The 23,400-nt window shown below is 39.0% G+C and overlaps 2 protein-coding genes across 2 annotated transcripts; one reads left to right on the plus strand and one right to left on the minus strand.

The window, feature by feature from the left end:
- Nucleotides 1-9,377: 9,377 nt before the first annotated feature.
- ASB15 (ankyrin repeat and SOCS box containing 15) lies at nucleotides 9,378-12,676 on the minus strand. Its single transcript, XM_041405330.1, is given in 12 exon segments — nucleotides 9,378-9,491; nucleotides 9,493-9,552; nucleotides 10,142-10,301; nucleotides 10,303-10,372; nucleotides 10,375-10,649; nucleotides 11,024-11,078; nucleotides 11,081-11,175; nucleotides 11,665-11,830; nucleotides 11,833-11,931; nucleotides 11,934-11,972; nucleotides 12,382-12,513; nucleotides 12,667-12,676. Coding segments are annotated over 12 exon segments (1,275 nt in total).
- A 6,177-nt stretch (nucleotides 12,677-18,853) lies between these two features.
- NDUFA5 (NADH:ubiquinone oxidoreductase subunit A5) lies at nucleotides 18,854-23,133 on the plus strand. The gene is made up of 5 exons (XM_041405393.1): nucleotides 18,854-18,962; nucleotides 19,911-19,955; nucleotides 21,423-21,539; nucleotides 22,251-22,316; nucleotides 22,907-23,133. The coding sequence occupies exons 1-5, from the start codon at nucleotides 18,888-18,890 to the stop codon at nucleotides 23,006-23,008; spliced, it is 405 nt and encodes a 134-aa protein (XP_041261327.1). The 5' UTR covers nucleotides 18,854-18,887; the 3' UTR covers nucleotides 23,009-23,133.
- The last annotated feature ends 267 nt before the right edge of the window (nucleotides 23,134-23,400 follow it).

The raw sequence follows: 23,400 nt of genomic DNA on the forward strand, positions 1-23,400 counted from the left end.
GCCAATCTTAATGGAAATGTAAGTGAACATAATTTGAACTATTGTTCTTTTCTGACATCATCTCTTTGGTCAGTATGGATTGGACACCTGCACTGAGGTATGTTGTTTAGCCAAATTGCTCATTTAGTTTCATTATTATGCATACAACTTTACTGACAGTAGAGAGAGGAGATTATCAGATCTTTATGAAAATCATGCTCAAAGAAATTATATTTTTCCTTTGATAATTTGTCTATATGAACTTCATGCAGTTATTTTGATCAAGAAATGGTATGAAAGCTTATAACCTTAATCTTTCCTAACTTACAGAACACATTATTAAAGCAGACATAAGATGATCATGCAGCCTAATATAAAATAAATATTTGCAGGTCATTTACATTGGCAGAATCTTTGGATAAAATAAAAAGGAGGCAGATGCTTGGCACACGGAGCTAAGAGCGTTACCTTCACCCTTATGCCTTCATGGTATAAAGTCCCATGATGGGCCAAGTGCACACATACAGGTCAGTGGGTCCACAGGAGTTCTGCTCACTCTTTCAGCTGCACCTGCAAAGTGAAGCCTGGGCCAAATTCTGAAAATGTGAAAGACTAGGAAAATATAATAAGTTCCTTTTTCTTTTAATTTGGCATTATCAATGCTTTTTGGTAGAGCTGACACAGGCATTAATTATCTGTATATAGCTGCACTGCAAGCAATTTTATTTCTTTAATATGTCTAGGACAATGGTTCACATCGTTATCATTGGAGTTAGCCAGAGAAACAGCACAATAAAGTTATATTTCTTGACTGCATTTTTGCTGAGAACATTTTGTTACAAACATTTTGATGGAGTTAAGAAATGTGAACTAGACATACTTTCTGTTGGAAAATCCTGATTAAAACTGAAATACTTTTAGAAATATGCTATATTTTATTAGTACAATGTTGATATGTACAACACTGATATGTACAATATTAAAAGCAAAAAATATGCTGTTAAAAATGAAAATTATTAATATACTGTTTATGAATGGAAATAAAATATACTGTTTCCAGAAAAAAAATCTCAGCTTTCTGCTCTTCCTTTTTTTCAGGTACAACAAAATTTGTAAGTCTTTCAGTTTTCCTGAGCTGAGAGTCCATTATACAAAGTACAAACATACAGATATATTTAAATTGTCTATTCAAAGTTTTGTATCTATAAACAAAATTTTCCAAAATTAAAGAAACTTTTAAAAAGCAGCATGTATTATTCACTTCTAAAATAATATTCCAAAGGAATATTAAATAACATGAATATTACCTTCAATGCTGCTCCTTGCTGAGACAAGATACAACACTGGGCCAGTGGTGATGTTTTTTCTACACAAAATGCCAATGATGTCCACCCTAGCCATAAGATAATTCAAAAACGTTACTAAAGATGGACAAGGTACTTTCTTGCACATTTCTCCCCTGAAGCAGGGGGAAAATTGGCAGTCAGGTGATGTTACAAGAGGTTTGTTTTCCTTCTTGATCCTAGATGGCACTCACGGTATTTTATGACCTATTCTCTACAGGGAAATGGCAGAAGGTGAAGAACCATGAACACTTTATAGGAAAATTTTAATAAAAATTATAAGGCTGTAGCACATGGAAAATTACACACAGAGAAAAAATAATATGCTAAAACTGTAAAGACAAGTGCTCACAGGTCAGAAAATGTGGCAATAGTATTTGTTGTTGCCTACTGATGAGCACTGAAACACATTCCTTAATTCCATACTTCTCTAATCTATACTTTGATACTAGACACCTGAGTGTCAGAACCTTTACTAGAACCTTTACTCTTTTTCATTGCATGGGAAGGATCACACACATTTAATAGCCTTTCAATGTTTTATTTTGCCCCTGTTCTTCAGCATAGTAAAGCTATCAATGATTTTAATTGCCCAGTGGCCTTTTCAGAGGACATGAAGGTTACCATTTTTTTAAGGAAGAAAAAAAGAGGTACAGAAACCTTAAGACTTAAAGTACCCACTAATTTGGAATTTTGCATTCCCTTTTTGGCAATATTTGGTATTATGCAAGCATTTCAGCTGATCAGGGCTCAGTTCCTTTGGGCACCAGCTGTGGCTGAAGCTTCCCACCCTTACAACATTTCAGATCACAGGTTCCAGCTTCCAAGAGGAACTCAGAACAAAGACAGGAGTAATTGTGTTTTCCTGTTATTAGCATTCTTACCTGAAACATTTTCTTCCTGTTTCATAGTCTCCTTTCTCAGGCACTATACATGTTCTGATTTCTAAAAAAAACCAAGCAAAAGACACAGAGGTCTGAGCAAACAGTTCTGTGTTCTCAATCACACCATTATAAACAGTTTAGGAAGAGTCCATTGTGTGATAGTGAGGTGGCACAGGGAACTTCTTCCATCACAGGAGGCAGTGAGTAGAGCATGAACCATATGTAGTAGAGGAAGGCAGATTTATAGTGGCTACATTGGCTGCTGTTTAGGATGAATCCTCCAATTAGACATTAGGAAAAAACTCTTCATGGAATGGGTTGTCAGGTATTGGAACAGGTGTCCATAGCTGAGTAACCATCCCTGCCTGTATTGAAAATACATGTAGATGTGGCACTTAGGAACACAGTTTAGTTGTGGTCTTAGCAGTGTTAGGCTACCACTTGAACTTGATGACCTAAAAGATCTTTGTGATGAATTGATGAAGTGGTTTGCCAACTCTGAACAGAAAACCCAAACTCAGCTCCCTAATGCCCTGCTGAAATCCTGCATGCAGGGAATTAACCATTTCACCAATAGGTCATGAAAACTCATTTCTCATTTGACAGAATTATTAAAAAGTTTGCTCACTTCAGAACCTGAGCTGAGAGAAAAGGAGATGCATCCATTTTATAGGAGGAGGATTCACTCTATCACTGTAGACCTTGGCACTCAGAATTCCTGGCTTTCAGCAGCTAGATTTCAGACAAGACTTTCCATCTTTCCTAACCTGGTGGAAAGATTATTTATTGTCTTGGTTTTACAAGAGGAAACCCTTTGAAGTGTCCATTTTGCCTTTTCAAGCAATTAATTATTTCAATCAGCAGCCAAAGGAACTCTGTTCTTCTCACGTTTCTACACTTGGGGCACATTGGCTCAGTTGCTTAAAGGCCACAAGCGACATGTGGCAGACGGTGCTCCCCCCTCAGCAGGACAAAGCCCACGGTTAAATGTATATTTCCACTCAGATGAGTGCAGGGAAAACTACAGGCAGGAAAGAGAGGGCTGTACAACCTTGTCCTCAGGCGCAGGACAGTGGCTATTTCAGTCCCGGCTCCTGAGGACAGCCTGTCAGACAGATGCGTTGGCTCATACTGAGCTCAGTCCCACACTGCAGGAACAGCTCCAATTGCCATAGAGCACATTAAAAACAATGCATCACAGCATGCTGGGCTTTCCCCACGTCTCCTGCTGCCCATCTGCAGTGCTGCTTGCTCCTGCCTCCCACCACCACTTTTGCAACCCTCAACCAACTCCTTCCCTCGTGCGGTCCACTCAAGGCACCAGCACCTGAGCTCTCTCTTCATGCCTTATTGATGCTGTGCTGCCTTCTCCATCCCTGCTCCTGCAGCCCCCCTGCTCCGGCTTTCCCTGCAAGCCCCTCACTGTTCTCAGCCACCTCCACAGCCTGTTTGCTGACCTCTCCTTCCTACTCCTCCTTGCACGTCTCTGTCCTGCCCTCGTGTTCCTCACTGCCTGCTCTCCTCCTCCCACTATAGCAATATATATATATATTTATCTCTATATATCTCTCAGTTTTTGTATGCAGCGTGTACAGGCCCAGGTTGAATGCAGAATTCAAACCATCCTGGAGAGACACAGGGTCAAGCAGCCTGGCAAGTACACAAGACCACGAGGCAGACTGATGGGACAAGCTGCAGCTCTTTCCCTTGGGAGACTAGCATAACTTGTGAAAATCGCACACACGGTACTGTGCCTGAAAAGGATGTGTCATCACCTACATTTAACAGTGGTATCAGCAGAGCAAATGGGATGAAGCATGCACTGAAGGCATTTGAAGAAACAAATTTTCAGCTGCTTTTCTCAATGCCAGATGATTCTGTTGTTCACTCCATCTCTCAGGGTGATGCTGTAAACACAGAGTCACACAGAAGAAAAAGATGTTTTCTGTCATACATGCTGGGGGAACACAAAGTGGGGTAAGTGCAAACATGACCCTGATTCAAAACCAGTCTTTGCTTGGGAATCAGATTCAGCATTCTATCTCAAATAGATCTCAAACATAGGTTTTTCCCACAGATTCCCTGCAACACAGCGCAGTCTACCAGGAGGGCAGATTCCAGGTCCAGGCTGTAGTTTAAAAACTTGGACCATCACAAACAGTAATCAGCTTTTAATCAAAAACACCTGCATGTGGGCTGCCTTATTGCTCAGATCAGTTTTGAAAACAGCTTTCTCAACAGTTGCTGGGGACATAATTATGCACCATATACCAACAAGGCACAGAGCAACCACTAATCTAATGTATTTCAGTGGTGGGGGTGTTTGCATTCATTGCCTTACTTATCAACACGGAACAGTAAGAGGGAGTGAAGTAGTGAATGGGCTCTGATAATGCTGCTGATGGGAAGATAGTATGGATGCATCCTGGAAGGGGAGTCAGGGGGAGTCAGGTAAACCTGACTGCAGGGAAGGACTGGGGGCAAAAACACATCTGAGTGCAAATAAGAACATTTCTGAACTAACAAATTTCTCAACCTTTAATGAAAGGAAAGAAATCTCACTGCTCACATTACACAGGCACCTTTGTGCATGGATCCTGGAGGTCTATTTTATTATACAGAGAGGATGCCACTGGGTGCCAAAGGTGCAGCAGACATGGGATTTATTGCTCCTTTTGCCTACCTGAATCACACTAAAATAAGGAAGACATTGGGGAAAAGAAATCTTATTGAATAAATGTCATTCCCATTCCCAGTTTTCTTTTCTTCCTACACAGCCAATACTTTTTAATCATCTCATGTCAGTACAATGTTCATGCCATGTTCTGTATTAACAGTGTGAGATGAACCTGCTTATCTTTGACAGCACAAACTATTCCTGCCAGGATTTTGCCCACAGCAAGTGCTTCTTCACGTCTCTGCAGACTGGCCATTTCCTCATTTCTGCCACACCAAAGAGATAAACTGCTTGGTACACAAGGACAGTCTTAATGCTCTTGCTTTCACAGAGCTGCTCTTATTCCTCAGGAACAGTCTCAGTCTGCTTTACAAACACTGCCAACAGATTTACAAACTATATATAGAAATCGTTTCACTTGCTACTGATGTACAGACATAGGGTGACCACAGCAGCTGTTTGGAATTACACCGCAATATTGCTCAACAGGTTTGGAAAGGAAGTAGAGGCCACTGTATTGCAAAGAAAGTAACAGAGGAACTGCTGTATGAACAAAAAATGTGGGGTTTGGAAGGATAATTTCAGTGGGATGCAGTTAGCCTACTACTTTTTAAAAAATGAAGCATAATAAAATAGGTAAAATTTACCAATGTAAGAACTGTATTATTTATGGTGGTGCTTGCAAATACACTGTAATATGCATGCCCATATCAGGTAGTTATTAAATTATAAGTGATTATGAAAACTGCTTGGACTTCATCCTTTGTTAATACCCAAGTCCCAGACAATTCTCCCATGTAACTTAGCCAAACCTACGGTTTGTCATTCAGTTAAAAAAATTACTCTATTTCTTTATACACAGAGAGCAAAACAGGTAGTTACTATATTTAGCATTTCCTTTGTCACTTTTTTTTAACAGTGTGTGTTCATGAAGATTTTTTCAAAAAGGAGATGCAAACAATATAAACAATAAATATAGGAAATTAAATACAAGCAGCAGTACTAACCAGGTAAATTCTCTACTGTCTTTAATTATGCTGGGGGGTTGTTTTGTTTTTAGTTTTTGTTAGTCCATATTAATGATAACAGAAGTTCTGGGAATATCTACCATGCACTGCAAACGTGGACAAATGGCAATGAGTTTGCCCAATTAGATGTAAAGTCTTCTAATGAAAATTTGAATTTTGAAAATTAAATGAAAATACATTGATCATGTCACCAGCTACACTGTTATATCATTCTTATGACTACTAACTATTCACTAATATATTTTTGTAGCTTTTCAGGAGAATCCCAGCTCTCTCAGCCATTCCTAATAAGACCCTGGAAGTGATGGAAAAACAAAAGAGATAAAACCTCTCCTACAGAGAGATAAGTCAAAACAAATTTATGTCCATGCAAGCCATAACCAAACCACAGATATTTTAGTAGGGGTTTTTTTCTGCCCCAAGGAAGGGGCACAAAAAATCCCTTTACCTTACCCCAAGGTAGACACAAAAGAGCCTGTGACTTCATGACTGTGTTTTTCCATGTGTGACTCGCGTACTGATGGCAATAGTCTGAGAAAGGGCAGCTCAGGCACTTGGAGCCCATGCCAGAACACAGACTGCTGCAGTAAAATTGTTGCTCACCTCCCACCTCACCCTGACACCGGCCTTGATACCCAGAACAAGCCCTGCCATGCTAGCTCCCAAAATTAGATGGTAGTCAGTGCATGGAGTTTTATAGATGACCCACACACAACATTATGGCTTCTACAGGGAATAGCTCATCATATACAGGCCTCATGGCTATGGTTTTCTCCCTCCTGCACTGAGCTCTGAAAACACTCACAGCTACAAAGTCCATCCTGCTGAATGTGCTGAAAAGGTTAAAGGCTGATGTAACCACTGTTGAATGTCTGGCTCCTTGGAGAGCTCACAGCCTGGTGCAGCTGCTTGTGTCAGATTTTATGAGAAATAGAAACCAAATTATACCTCTGATTTCAAACATTGTCCCCAAATCGATAGGAGTCCCTATCCCACAGCATGCCTGATTCAGTGCCAGGGCATTTAATTACTTGTAGACAACATGGCCCGGGGGTGGGCATGCCATGGAATTGGGTTGCGGTGGAACAGCCTGTGAGACACACCCAAATAGTCGAGAAAATTAAATGCTAGTGTTGCAAGGGTTCAATCACAGTCCAAGTCAGGAAAATAAAAAGGTTTTTTTCCTACCGATTTATTCTTCCAGCTAGGGATGAAACCTTTGTGTCTTTTCACACCATCACCAGCTCTGGCCCAGTTACATTTCCTCCCTCTGCCCCCATGTAGCCAAGTCCATAGAAGTAGGCATCAAATGGTCTGGCTGCAAAAATAGGAGTTGAAAGAGTTGTGTTCAATTCCTAGCTGCGCCATAAACCTGACCTGGGGAAAACAGCTCCCTTTCCATGACTATCTCACCTCGTATTTCACTTAAAATAAAGTATTGCTTCTCCCTCCATTCAGTTCACAGATGCCTTAAAAATATAAAGACACTTTCTCATAATGCTGTACTTTCTTTAGTGTTGAGGAGGGTGGGGGCATGGGAGGGAAGGGGAGTGATGGGAAGCAAGGGTGGGCAGAAACCTTCAATAAATAAACAACTTCAATGTTGAAGGACAGAAAAACTTTAAACCAGTATCCACCTCCTATGACAGGCAACCAAACAAAAAAGGGCCTGGCTGTACTGATTAAAAGATAAACACAACCAGTACCATGTCTTTTTAGCTTACCTAGTGATATTCAAAGGACTAGCTCATGGTATTTTAAACACTTGGGGCAATGCTCAGTGCTACATCTGAACACTTTGATGCTGCAAGCAATGTAACTACTGCTGATGCTTGTATGAAGTCCTAAATATAAACCTTTGCCTGTGAACTAAAATTACTAATGGAATTTGGCTCTAGCCACAGAAAGGGTTTAAAATCTCCTGTCTAAAGCCTTATTTGATCGTATTTCCTTTGCTGGTTGCAGTATACTGTATCAGATATGCAATTACCTAGATTCTTGCATTGTGGTCACTGTATTAATTAAAATTACCATAATTTAAGATTTATTATGATTAGGCTCATATTTCTGATTAAGAATTCCCACAAAGAAATACCAGTGTATAGGTTAGGAAGCATATATGTATTTATCCTGTTATGTCCAGGAGGTATTGGCCAGTGGAGCCTTGACTTGCAGTCAGCTGCGTTGGGTTCACTGGGCACTGTGTGCTCAGGCCATGCCTGCAGTCACCTGTCACCTGGGGCATCCTTCTGTCAGGGGCCTGGCTCACATGCCAGATGCCTAGAAATTTTTCAAAAGTGACTAAATTATTATTTTTCATCCTGGTCAAAATTTCTGGCAAAACCCCCAGAAGTTATGTCTCAGAAAGCTATATGAACAGTGGCCCTGCTGAGAGCAGGAGGAATTAAGCCTTCTGTTAAACCTTCTTTGTGTCCCAGACCAGTAATTTTCACTTTTCCCATTTGCTCCAGTGAATCTGTCATGAAGAAGGACACACAAAGGACCAATATAGCTGCCTTGGGAAGTGGAATTTACATCTCTGACTCAGAAGTTAGGTCTTATATGACAATGACATTCAGCAAATAAGGAGAAATTCTTAAGAACATGGAGAATGAGTTTAGGGGGCAGGGCAGAAGCATACTGGAGCTGAGTTTTGGTTTGTGTGAATATGTGTGTGTGTGATAATCAGCATATCTCTCAAATAACAGCATGCCCAGAGTTGTTGTGGCTGTCCCAACCCTGGAAGTGTTCAAGTTTGAGAAACTTGCTCTAATGGAAAGTGTCCCCACCCATGGAAGGGGGTTGGAACTAAATGATCTTTAAGGTGCCTTCAAACAATCATTTGACAACTGTGGGTTTAGCTAAAAGGATTATGCCCTCTGTAATCCTGATATCCACCAACTGAAATACCTTCTTAGTTGGGAGGGTCTGCATTTTTTTCTTTCCTCAAGATGGAAGGGACGGTAGAAAAACAAAGGGAATAATTGAAAATAATTTTTAATTAATATCTTAAAATTTATTGTCAGATTTTTTTTTCTAAATGTGCAGAAACATACTGTGCAGTGCATGACAGCATGACTGAGGGTGAGTCTGTTCAAGAACTGATCTGCCAAAGCTCTGAAGAAACCAAAATTAAAGTTACAATATTTCTTAACCAAGGAGATATGCAGCTTGATTTCCTGGTTTGCCCATCAAAATCTACTCTTTGTTTAAAAGAGCCTGTCTAAAGGCCCTTAAATATTGCCAAGCCTTGAAACATGCACACAGAGAAACGAAACTGTACCTGGAAGCAAACACTTTGCAAAAATACCTAAAAATAATCATTTAGATGTTTGAAGAATTTTACATAGCACAACGATCTTCAATATACAAAGTATGCTACAACACCTTGGATGAATGTGACCTGACATAAGCAATTAAAATTTCCTATAATAAACCATATTTCCTATAATAAACCATAACATTATTAACTGGAAGCTAAATATTTATCAAGTCTATGGTTCTGTTCATTTTTTTTCTGTGTTTCTATGAAAAACTGAATTGTTTTGCTTACAGGTACATAATCTGTGTAATCTATAAAAAACAAAAGCCATTTTTCCAGCTAAATGTCTCAATCACGGAACAGCAATAAACTCACAGAACTGAAACAGAGAACACATCCAGCCATAATTTCAAAATCTGTGCAGAGAAATGCTAAAGAACACATTTTAAAGTAATTACAGAAGATAATTTAAACAAAGTCCTAGCAGTGGTCTTCAACAGTCGAATTGATACCTAGGTAGGTTACTTTTAAATCCATTTTCTTCCATGTTTAGCCTTTGTGAACCCTTAATTTATGTAAACAGGCTTGAAGGCAAAAAAAAAAAAAAAGTAATCCGTGGCACTGTTTTGTTCAACAGAAATATTTATTTGGAACCACATCTCCAGTAGTTAGGAAAGGAACAGAAATTCCAGAATGCTTCCTCATGATTTCTTAAAATTTCTTTCTAAATCTCTAATAAATTAATGCAAATATAAAACCACATCACCACCATATGTACGTCATTTTCTCTGCCTCAGAGAGGAAAATGAGAAATGGCTATTTTTTTTTAGAGTGTTTTCAAAAAATTATTTTGACAGTACGTTAATCTAAATTCAACACTATAACCAGAGTGTTTCAATCTGGCTAATGAAAAGAGCAAAGTGAAGAGAAGCAAGGAAGGTATGTATTTATTAGTTTATTATTTATTGAATAAGTTCAAGCTCTGGGGCTGGCCACACAAAAGAATTTCCCAAGATACCCTGACACATAAAATCCAAACACATCTCCACATTATATCCATGCCTGAGCAACAGCCTCAGCATCATGTCACCATTCAAAGAATACCAAATGCACTGGGGAAACGCATATCATTAAGCAACAAAATTAGCAGTTGACATCTGCTCCATAAGATAGGAGTAGCTTTAGAATTCCATGGCTGTCACTGCTATGAGAACAAAGTTTAAAGGATCCTTGTTTGGATTTGCTCCTGCTTTCAGCAATATTTGGGTGCAAAGAATCCCATTATTAGAAACAGCACAACAAAGTGCAGGCTGTCTTCTGTCATCATAAGTATTTGAAATTAAGTATTCAGACAAGACAGTGTTGACATCCAAACCATTTTCAATGACAAGCTCTAGACACTGGTTCTGGCTGTCTACAGCAGAATGAACAGTGCTTGACCCACTTTCCTGGATTAAAGTTTGGGACTTCCCGCCCCTAAAAAACAGTCAACAAAACTAGGCAGGTGTAACTTCCTTACAGGAAGAAAATAACCCTCACTCATTTATGTTCTTAGTTACCACCTAGACATCTTACAAAAGATCAAAACACAGAAACACCAGTTTTAAGCACTGTCAAATAAGATGTGTTTAATTTGTTTCCGTGGTTTTCATTTAATTCTAAGAAGCATGTTTTGCATTTTGCTTTGTTTATGCTAAAAATAAAAGATAATTAAATCTAATGTAACACAGGTACTTCTGAAATAGAAATGTACATAAATATACGTTTGCAAGTTTACTACAGACATCTTTGATGTAACCTTGTACCACATTGTTTCTTAGAGAAAATGTGAAGTCCAAACTCATACTCACAGGTGATGCCCCTCATAAGCCACTTTGTGTATGGGAAGCAGTCCTGCCTCACCAGCACATTGCCACTTCCTTCCAAAAGCAGAGCTATGCAGCCTAGACCATGTCCTCCAACTGGTACATGATCATCTGATAAGGCCTTGCCATGTCCACCTCAAAAGAGGATACAGAACTTATCAAAATAAGAGGTGTACAGATACAAGTTCAAGTGCTCGCCTGAGCGGACTCTGCTTTGACTGTAAGCATTACAACTGAGGACTTTCAAACCACCATATTTCAAATATACTTCATTAATTAATACCAATATAATTCCATATGTGGAAGGAAAGGTAGGAGTGAGGGAGGGATGGAGTAGAGTAAAGAGAAACATAGAAGGGCAAGAAGAGCACGTATAGCAATCTCTCCTTGACTGAAATGGATTTCTTTCAACTCTGCCGCTCCTCTCACAGGCACTACAGAAACATGTAAGCATCATTCCAATCCAGCAGAAAGACTCACATGTGCTTCCTTTCCTTTTAGCTAATTTCCTCTTTTTTTCCTGAAAGACCTCAGCACTCAGGCAAGATGTATACCAGTGCCCTCAGCACTCAGGCAAGATGTATACCAGTGCAGAGGTGAATTTCTCTTTTTCTGACTACATATCATTATGATTAAGATGCTCCAGCACATCAAAGAGACCACATTCAGCCGTAACCCCCAATGGTGTGACTCAATATTTGTCCTTAATGTTAACATTTCTGTCATTCTTCAGAACATCAACAATGTCTTTGCATCTCTGTTTTGCAGCTTCTTGCACTGTTGACCAATGAGCTTCTCTTTGTAATTTATGGTTTTGGGATAAACACCCTTTTCCAGGATCATTTGCACATTTTCCACAAAGCCAGTTTTTGCTGCCAAAGTTAGTGCTGTTTTCCATTGCATGTTTTTTACTGCCACATTGATTCATAAGATGCTAGAGGTAAGAAAGTGAAAAACAAGAAAATAAAATAAAGCACAAGGCTGTTAACACATACACATATATCAGAAATCCTTAAATGCCAGATTTTTATTAAAAGCATTTGTAATTATGTTAACCTAACAGTACTGCCAAACACACTGAATACTGAATAGTAATTGTTGCTTTGTCTGTAAGCTTCTGAACAAAATGTTAAAAATGGTCCAATTTATTTGCTGGTGTAAACTGATGCAATTTTTCCAAAACCAGAAAATTTGCTGGAACATTTTAACAACATAAGGAAGATGCTCCATGGAGGACTTGATCATACTTCTTTTAGTTAACAGTTCCAGCCCGTTGGTATCTTCATTATTCTATGTTTCTTCATTGTTGCCTTTATCTTATGGGACATTTTAATCTTTCCTGCCATCTAAAGTGACTTCAAATACTTGTGGAATTGGCCGAACTGCAACCTCGTGCAGCAGAAACCACTCTCTTTGATCAGTTTCCTTCAAAGCATATGTCAGGTTCTTGAAGCCCAGATACTTGACCTTACACACTTGAACAGATAAATGTGATGCAGTTGAAAAAATAGTATGCTAAAAGCTCAGATTTGCAAAGGGACTATTTTATTTAATTTTAGGGTGTGTTTTTTGTTTTGGTTTGGTTTTTGTTTGTTTCTTGGTTTTGTTCTGTCTTCATCCCAGGACACCTTGCGCCATGGATGTTACAATTTTCCCATTGTTCTCACTAGGTGATACAATAAAATGGTCTCATCTCATGTCATTATCTCTTTTAATGGTCCTTAATATGCTAAAACCGCCCAAAACAAACCCCAAACACTCACAAATATTGTTTTATCTTTATACTGCCAAAGCACAGTCTATTAAGGAAGAAAAAGGTCTTTGGACTCCCTGCACTATTTCTGCAGTGAAGTTTAATGGACATTCACATGAGTTTGGTACACAAGGTCAGGCAATGGTCAAGCCATGCCAGCTATTATTTTCAAGGTGTGAGCGTCATTGAAATGCTCAGTGGATTAGTAACAGAGTATGTCAAACCTTTTAACTGTAGTCATCAATTTAATTCAGTCTGTTCATATCACCAACTGTAACTGTGGCTTATGTTCACTAAGCTTTTTCCCCATGATATCATATCAACCAACCATCTTACTAGTAAATTCTCATTATAACTGGAAGGTCGGGAATTTTGCCCGTTACAACATCTTCTAGGTTTTTGAACTGTAAAATGCAGTCTTTATACGTTGTAAAACACACAGAAAGAAAAATGTTTTAAGTTAATATATCTTGTATCTACCTATGTTTTTCCAAATGAGCTTTGAATTTTGATAGTTTCTCTCTTTGATTCAATCTTAGTGGCTTAACACATGTGTCCTGTTGGATCTTTTTTTATTTTTTATTTTTAAACTACTACTTCCACAATTTGTGCAGTCATGTGCTCTGTCTATCACACTGAACACTTATCATCCTCAAAATGTTGCACAAATATTACACAGTTATACTAACTCCCTGTTGTATGTTTGTCATAGATCATGATTCTAGTCATCCTGCAAACAGAGAAGGAACATTGGAAATGGTATTTGGAAGAAATCTTCTAGAACTTATTTTCAAGGGGAAGTGTTAATCAACTTTCTCTTCAGACTAGTTTCTGCATTGCTCTTGTAAGCACTAAGTCACTCAAAGTACCATAGCCAATATTATAATCCCATCCACAACTACCTTACTAGTTAGTATATTATGATAAAGCTTGCAAACCAAAATTAAATCAGTAAGAGCTTACATGTAGATTGACTCAGAAACTGACTGACTAAAGGTCTCTTGGATTCAGACTCCCACATAATACAGTCTCTCACTTCTTTCAATGTGTACTGGAATCATGGTCTGGGTTTTCAACTGCAAGAAAAGAAATTTGAAGGAAGATGTTAAAAATCTCTGCGTCAATCCCATTTTCTCTGATGGAGAAAATATACAACTTGGGTCTTGAGTGCCATCTCTGAACACAAAAAAAAAAAAAAAAAAAAAAAAGTCCAAAAATATTAAAAGAAAATTCACAAAAACATGTCTTGAGGGCCATCCCTAAAAAAAAAAAAAAAAAAAAAAAAAAAAACAAGTCCAAGAATAATAAAAGAATATTCACTAATATTCACTAATACATTTTCATTTGGGGCTTAGAAAAAAAGACCTTCATGTTGTTCATAAAGGACAAGATTTTCTGAAGGTTCTCTTCTCTGTCCCTTCCTATTGTGTCCATAGTCAAGGTTTCAGCATAACAGGCCAAAAGATTTAACACAGTAGTTAGACTGCTCAACTGCTCATCACAATGTGGACATGTACCACTCTCCCTCATCTCTTGTGGGCAATACACTCCACTTACAGGCAGAAGAATTCTGAGGCAAGATTCTTTAATGCATTTTTCCTCTCATTTTCATTAACACTTCTCAAATTCTGATGGCACCTAAAAGCTTCCATCGTTTAACTCACAAATACACTCTTGTTATGAACACCCACAAACCTTTTAGAGAGCAAAGATAAAATCTCTCCTGGACTAGCAGTTTCAGAAGTAGACATCAATGAACATAACTGCAACCTCAACCTGCCATCAGCTAAAAGGAAAATACATTTTAGAGCACATTAATATCTCGTTGGCAGCTAAGAGGTGCTCCTAATGAAACAGTTAATTTACATGAGCTAATTTATTAAGGAAAAATATGTTAAGATTCATAATCTTATTTCCTCCACAACTGCTTTGAGACAAAAGCTACCTTCCCCTTTTTCACACCTTTCATTTTGAAAACCCTCTATCTGAAGATTTTAAGCCATTGATAAAACTTTTTTTTAATGAATCAAGATCACCCTATTGGATCCACATGGAGGGGCCTTCATGCCCTGCCAGCCTTACTGAAGTTGCTGTCCTTAGGAAAGTTGAGAATTATTATATTCCAGCCCATCATATTATATTTACTCCTGAACGAAAAAGTCTCCTGAAGATTTACACATGCCTTAGATCAGACCCTCACACTGCAAACTCTCTGGAAAAAAAAGTCAGTTTAGTGTATTAAAAAGACTTTTTAGCAATGTTCACATATGGTCTACTCATGCCAGATGATCAACATGCTCCCAACATTAGTGTTTCCAGGAAGAGTTAGGAACACTAAGCAAGAGAGATTTTAGTAATAAAATCCTTTTATTTTCATTAGAGTGTATTTCCTTTCTATTGCTCCTTTCTCTCCAAAAGATCAGAGGAATTAAATAAAACCAGTTTAGTGGCCACCACAGAAAATTTTCTCTGGTTATGCAGTTTCCATACCCAAAACTTTCTCCTGCTTTGCTATGCTCCCCTGAGTGATTTCACCACAGGCACCAAAAACTCTCGAACACAAACTTAACCAGAAAGGTCTCAGATGAGCAGTGTTTCAAAACTGCTGTGTGTACTATTTGCAAATGATCTTATCCCACAAAAGTTCACATACTGTAAAATGGGAAAGTTGGTTCAAAGCAAGTAACTGTGGCAGGGTAGAGTCAGAGTAAGGCAAAGAGCTCCCCACAGCTCTGGACGCGCTGCCAAGGGTCTACACGCGCTCCGGGAGCCTGATTTGCTCCATCACTGCTGGTAATACACTGTGCTGAGCCGACAAGGTCTGACCAAAGCAAGGATGTTCCACAAGGATCACAGGGGAGCAAAACAGCATGGCTGGTACACTGAGCAGCAACAGAAACATCGCTGCTCCATTACGTGCTGTGGCAATGAAAAGGCTAAAAAGCTCAGCAGGAAAATCTTCTTCCATTCACCCTTGGCAGACCCACACACTAGATCACTGGAAACAATTGTAAACCCTTACTCTATATTTTTATATTACAAAGAATATTCTCCTTAAAAAAACATTTTGAGCAGCCTGATACTTTTCTGATACTTTTTATATTCATACCTGAAAAACTAGATATTACTTCTTGATGTTGTACTTAGAAAAAATGTTTTTTCTCTCTAAATTGCTGTTTTCTCATTAGAAAAAATATTAACTACTTGCTAATTATGGAAGTTTGTATCTTTCCTTGGAAAGAAGTGTATCAAGCATTTATTTCTTTTAAACACATAAAGTTATGTGAGAGTTAGTGTTATTCTAATTTCTTATCCTTAAAATAAACTAGACAATCTTAGCTTTACTCTTTAAATAGAAGGCCCTTAGGCATGCACAGAGGTTATTCATAGCAATAAAATAACTACTAGCAATCTAAATTTGGACTCAGAGTCTCAAGTATTAAGTTTTTAAACTATTTCTCTGCTAGTTTAATTGGCGAGCATAGCACAGTCTCACCATTTCAACCCATTATCTTGCCAGTGCTACTCTGGGGCCTGAATTTTGAACAGCCAGGAACAGTGCCCTGCAAGCTGAGGTGTCCTGTGATACTTCTAAAATTAAATACGCAGTTGCTAGATAAATTAAGGTCTGACCTTGTACAACTGTAACATAAGCAGACTCGACCCTCAGGAAAGTATTACACATGACTTCTCTAAAATCTCATCAAATGTAACACGAGGTCTGGGGATATAAGATTATCTGTGTCCCCATTGGTTAAACAACTCCCATTAAGAAAATTAATTATTTGCCAATTATTCTCAAGCACTACATTAACAACACATGGGAGCATATTTACATAAATCACAACAAATTTGAGAAGGTTTAGCCTTCAACTAGCTGCAGATCCCGCCATATTACATCACCAAACACCCACCTCTCTCTCTGAGGCGGACATGATGCAAAGCTTTATAGATTCAATGGCAGACAATTACAGTACTTATTTAACTAGTTTAATTACTTGAAGCTCGACAAAGAAGCAGGAAGCATGGCACCACAGACAGCAGTGGTGAAAATACCGAATAATCCCAGAGTAAGATCAAGAACAGCAGTACCCAGCATGCCAAACGCAGCAAGCCAAACCCAGGCAGAGGATGAGGAAGAAGCTGGAAACACCACGGATTCAAAACCTGTGTTGTTCTGGTTTTAACCAATAAGTTATCCTTTTTACCATAATGAACAGACAATAAGGGCATACAACAAATTTAAAAAACCCCAAACTTCCATCTTGTCTTTAATTGTTCTAATGAAATTAAATTTTACAGTGAACTCTTCCATGACTTTCGACTCACTTGCATTTATAGGACCATAAAAGTGTAAGCTTAACTAAGGCACTACATGCATTTCAATCTTTGCATGTGAGATCAACCAAAACATTTAATGATGATAAATAATATTCACTGCAACTTCTTTGGCCAGTGGGATCTAACTAAAGGTGGCATGCCCCTAAAGAACCCCAGTGTAACAGAAGCAGACAGAAACAATGCTGAGATCCTGTCCTACTGCTGGCTAGGAGATTATATGAAGAGAGATATATTCTTATCTAATTAAAAAATGAAAAATATGTATTTATGGTATATATCAAGAACACAAATATTGTAATTATTTACTTTCAGTTCTTTCATTTCCTTTAAATAACCAGGACACCATCAGAATTAGTAAATATCCACATTACAAACATGGTATTTTTTTGATTTTCAGATATTTTAATAACATTATGGATTGTGCATGAAGCGCCTGATTCCACTCATACATAATTACTAGGTATAAATCATCAATTATGTTTTCTGCAAAATAAATAAGTTGTTGTTGTACATATACCACATCACATGGCAATTTGAGATATAATACCACGAGATAAACTCATTGGTGAGACAAACAGGGAATGAAGAGCTGTAGCAAGGCCTTCTTAGGTTACCTACATACTGAATATTAGCACATAGGACAGAATCACCAGTGTAAAACAAATAATAAATAAACTGTGAAATGCTGTGTGGGTGGTTTGGGGGTTTTTTGTTTGTTTGTTTTCAGAGTCAGTGTTGACTGTACACTGATAATGCTTTACAGGTTCCAGTGTTGTTTTATTTTAAAATAAATCATGTATTGAAATGGGATTTGACCAGTTTGGAGAATTTCCCACAGTACCAGTTTGAGATTGATTTTCCTCAACAAGGCCGGCTGTTTTTCCCATTGTTAGGATGTGGCAAGGACTCCTGCACGCTTAGGCTGTCTGAACACCCACTCAAAACTACTGCTGGAACAACGCTGACCGCGTTAAAAGATCTCCAGCGCAGAACCATCTGTGCTGTGCTCTGTTAGTGCCATCAGGACACTGATCATCTGGCTGGACCATCAGAGAGACAGGGAAAATACAGGGCTGGGCCAATAAAGAGAAAGGCAGGAACTTTTAAAGACTGGCATTTTGGAAAGAGAAAGAATTTCAGTACCTAGGCAAGAAACTCCAGCTCTTTCTGATGCAATTGCTAAGAACACAAACCCTGAACACTGATATAAGCTGTATTAGCCACTTTGCTTTAGTTGCACATTCGAGGAAGTGCTTGTTTTATCAAAGCACTGGCTTCCAGAGAGAAATCAGATATTATAAACTCAGCTGGTGGAGTTTGCTTACTAGCTATGAAAAACAGGAGCTCAAGAGCAGGACAAAGGAAATATAAAGAAAGACTTGTCCAGAATAAGATACAAACTTACAACATAATTAGTGTAAAGTACGACTATGCAAAAGTCACGCTTTAAGTTAGCAACTAAGCATAAGACTTAACAGAGGGACAACTGGATCTTCAAATGATCATGTTCACCTCTACCAATAATTTAAACTGTCTTTTCACTGCTCTTTTGTCCCACTGTCTCTATGTCAAGGTCCTTAATTAAGTTCCCTATTGTCTATTTTCTGCCTAGTTCTGTTTCAGGGCAGTTTTTGCTTCCCGGAGCGCTCCCATGTGCGGGCACGCACCGCGCACCGACTCCACCGCGACCTCTCCCACAGCGGCCCCGGCGCACGCGCACTGCTGCCGCCCCGCCGGCCGGGGCCGCTGCTGCGCATGCGCAGCCCGGCGCCCTCCGCTGCGTCCTCTGAGGGCGCCGCTAGCGCGGCCATGGCGGGGGCGCTGAGGAAGGTGAGGCGGTGCCGAGGGCCTCGAGCCGCGTTCTGCTCCTGTGCGGGGCCGGCATTTCTGGGGGAGGGCAAGGAGTGCCGCAGCCGTGGGGTGAGAGCGAGCGGCCACCCTGCGAGGGAAAGGCCCCGGGCAGCGCAGGGCCTGGGTCACCTCCCCGGCAGCCGGGGGCGGCTGGAGCCGGCTGCCCCAGCAGCTGCTTGGTGCGCATCACACATACCGGTCGAAGGAAGGGATTGTCCCGCTCTGCTCTGCACTGAGGCGGCCTCACCTTGAGTGTTTTGATCATTGCGATCTGCGAAAGATACTAAGCTATTAGTGAGCATCCAAAGGAGGGCGACGGAGATGGTGAAGGGCTTGTAGGGGAAGCCCTGTGAGGAGCGCCTGAGGTCATTGGTCTGCTTAGCCTGGAGAAGAGGAGGCTGAGGGGACGCCTCACTGCAGTTACAGAGGTGGGGCAGACTCTGATCTCTGTGGTGACCAGTGACAGAACCCGAGGGAATGGCCTGAAGTTCTGTCAGGGAGGTTTAGGTTGGATGTTAGAAAAAGGTTCTTCACCCAGAGGATGGTTGGGCACTGAACAGGCTCCCCAGGGCAGTGGTCACAGCACCAGACAGAATCACAGGTCACAGCCTGACAGAATTCAGGAAGTGTTTGGACAATGCTCTTGGGCACATGGTGTGACCCCTGGGAACCATGCTGTGCAGGGCAGGAGTTGGACTGGATGATCCTTGTGGGTCCCTTCCAGCTCATGATATTTTATGATTCTGTTTCTGGTAAGGTGAGCTGCTCCCTCGTGGAGTACTGGAACTCTGGGATAATGGGCATTGGCAGGAGGTAGGGCTGGTGTCATGGAGTGGTCCCTGTCAGGTGTATATTGAGTCAAAACAAAATAATTAGTGTGGTAATGGATGCTTAGGTGTGTTAAGTATGTTTATGTTCTCTCTGCAGACCACTGGCCTTGTAGGATTGGCTGTAGCTGAGAACCCTCACGAGGTACGTAACATGTCTCTTTCTGTAGTAATGGAAACTCTCTGTGAGCGCTAAGGTTTTTGTGATGTGTTTGCATGTGTAGGTATGCAGTGTCAGCTTAACGAAGTAATTAAAATAGTCCACTGTGATAAAGGTTTAATGCATGTCATTATAAGTTAGTTTACACATGTACTTTTTGTGGCATGCAGATTTCAAAAACCTCTGTAGTATAAGTATCTTTATGAACCAATACTTCTTTCATCAGCAGTGCTAAAACAAAGAACTCTTTGAATTCAGTTCTTCATAATTATAGTTCCTGCTTCACAGGCAAAAAGATTTTTGCTGCTTTGCTGGGTAAGCAAGAATTGAAATACCTTGTACTAAAGGATAGCCTAGTCTTAGGTGATTGAGAGTAGCCATGTGCAAAGCCACACCAAGGCCCTGGGGTGGAATACTTCAGTGGTACTCGGAAGCTGCATTGGGTGGTTCTCCTAGCAATATGTGGCTTTCTTTTTACCTCCTCAGGCTCAGTAGTGTAAGTACGTTTGTCACATCAGGCTTATTCAGGGGGCATTAGCTTTGAAACAACTTCAGGGATTCTTTTTAAGTTCTCCACTTTGAAATTTCTTATACAGCAATTCTGCTTAAAAAATGCCTTTGACTCCAATACTTAAGAATGCTGTGAAAAAGAACCCTTGAAAAAATCACTACTGTTTGGTAGAAATTATTTAGCTCAGTCTACAGCCTTGTCAGACACCTTCTGGGTGAACTTAGTACATTTTAGGTTTTTTTCAGCAACTTAAAGCTAAGAGTAAAGTACTGGATAAGGGTTTAGTTGAAGTTCAGATTCTTTGCCAATCTTCTTTTTGTTTCCTGTTTTTTCTTCCTTGTACTTCTTTTAGTATTCTGCTTCTATTTCTTCTTTTTCCTACAGGACATCCATTCCTTGTCAGGTAGATACAATTACCCAGTACAAAAGTGTGAATTTATTTACCACAATATGTCCTTTATCCCTGCATTTAAATCCAGCAAGAAAAGTTTCAGATTTAATTTAAATCTATGTGTTACTCAGAACTTTGCACGAGGAAAAGTGACAAAAAAACCTCCATTATAATCTCTGTATCTACTCAAGTAAGTTTTCAGTATGATGGGTTAGACATGAATTTGCCTTTTCTTTTTTTTTTAAGAGCACTTTATGGCCTTTACTGTTTTTTTCATTTTGCATCAAGTGTGTTCAGACTGCAACTGTCTTTGTTTTTTCATGGTTTTTTTTAGTTTTGAGGAATGTGACAGCAGTAGTTTTTTTCAGTCCTCATAAATCCCTGATTTACCCAAGATGGAGTTCAGTGGCTCAGACTTAATTATGTTGATCATACACTTCTGGATTGAATACCATATTTTGTGTATAGATAGTAGCCTAGCAGGTTTAGTAGGACAAGAAGTTCAGTAATTGCAGTTGTGTATTTTAACCGTGTCTTGTGATCACTTCAGCGCCTGCGAATACTGTACACAAAAATCCTTGGTGTCCTGGAAAACATTCCCAAAGATGCAGCTTACAGGAAATACACCGAGCAGATTGTAAATGAGCGATTCGATTTGGTGAAAAAGGTACGTACAGTGCTAATTCATTAATGCTGCACATAAAAAAAATCATAGAAAAGTGATTTTGGAGTGCCTGGCTGTTTCTCAGGTGCACATGGAACTATCAGATATCAGTTCAGAAACAATTGAAGTATCAAGGTTATTGACTAGGATATTTTGATGGCATATGAAAAGGAGTTGTTAATTTCTTGGTGATGTTTTGTGAAAATTAGAAGCAAACATAAGTTTTTTTGAAAGATTCATAGAAAAGTGGTAATCTTTACACACTTGCACAAAAAAAAGTATGTGCTCTTGCCAGTGTAGTATCTTAGCATAATCCTTGCCTTCAATATTCATGACCACTTTTTATTACATTAAACTGTGCAATACTGTTATTGTGTATTTAGGTCATAATTGAAAGCTTGCATATAATTCTGTAAATATCTAAGAACAAGACTTTTTTCCACGATAAAAACGAAAGCCTTTATCTGCTAATACTTCTTTGGAGTCAGTAAATAGCATTCATTCTTTGTATGTATCACTGAGTGTTTGATGTTTGCTTCTCAGTAACAAATGAGTGTGAGATTTCTTTGATAATGTAAAATGATATAAGCCAGCTGATTTAATAGTAGTTCCGAGAAGGACTGGATTGTGATCTGGTTAAATTATTGTTTTCATGCTTTTCATGGGCTTTCTACTCTCACTAAAACATTTTATTGTATGTATTGGAACACGCAGGAGTCTGATGTGCAAAAACTACAGGACAAACTGAACAGTGGTCAGATAGAAGAAGTCATTGTACAGGTAAAGAGGGGAAATTTGAGATGAAGTACAGATGTGGCAGTGTTCTTTAATGCTCCTTGGGCTGAGCTTTTGTTCAGAAAATCGGAAGTTTTGTGTATCTTCCTTTGCTGCAAAACAGTCAAACAGAAGAAAAACCCCTGAAAACAAATTGTCATGTAGTGATGGGATGGCCTTGCTAAAACCTAACAAATTAACAACTGTTCCTTGCATTATGCTTACAGATCTGCATGTATACCTACACTGTTTCTTACAGAGTCTAAATCAGTGAAAAGGGCAGAAGAGGATTGAATCATATTGGGGGAAATCCAAACCAAGTGGAAAATATTTTGAAGTTGTCATTGGGAATGTCTCACTGAACAGAATGGCTGTTTGGGTGTTTAGGGGTGATGGGATTAAAAAAACCCAAAAAAACAACAACAAAAAAAAAACACAAAGCATACCGTTCCTGTGATATTTATAGATTAAATTTGTGGTGTTCTGTGATCATGGTAGATAGTGACATCACTGAGGTAATTAACTGACATAGAGGTAATTTAATATCTTGGCAATTGTATAATATTTAAGACTTTGTGTATGGCGTTTATTAACAGGCTGAAAATGAGCTGTCCCTGGCAAGAAAAATGATACAGTGGAAACCATGGGAGCCTCTAGTTGAAGAACCTCCTTCTGATCAGTGGAGATGGCCAATATAATTTTCAAAATGGTGTGACCTCTTGAAAGTAAAAAGAAAAAATTAATTATTAACCTGTTGTTACTGACAGTTGTCTTTAAATTAAAGATAATTAAAATAATCATTAAAATATATTTTGTCCACTTACATTAGCAATCTAAAGGCTGCTGCCAATTTCTTGGAAAATGGTTTTAAGAAAATTCTTTCTGGCATTCCTACAACCTTTTGTTTCTTTAAATTTTTGCATTTTATATTAACAGTGTACTTGTGCCTTGTGTTGAGTTGTTTTTATAATCTGTATTTGTATGTTAAAAAGACAGATATTGTAGGCCACTTGAAATCAAAATCCAAGTTGTAGAAAAGTATGATGACTTTGTCTCACCTTTGGCTGTGTATTTTTGCTGCCCCCTGACA

The sequence above is a fragment of the Onychostruthus taczanowskii genome, unplaced genomic scaffold (assembly GCF_017590055.1).
Source record: "Onychostruthus taczanowskii isolate IOZ18803 unplaced genomic scaffold, ASM1759005v1 scaffold23, whole genome shotgun sequence".
NCBI classification, from domain to species: domain Eukaryota; kingdom Metazoa; phylum Chordata; class Aves; order Passeriformes; family Passeridae; genus Onychostruthus; species Onychostruthus taczanowskii.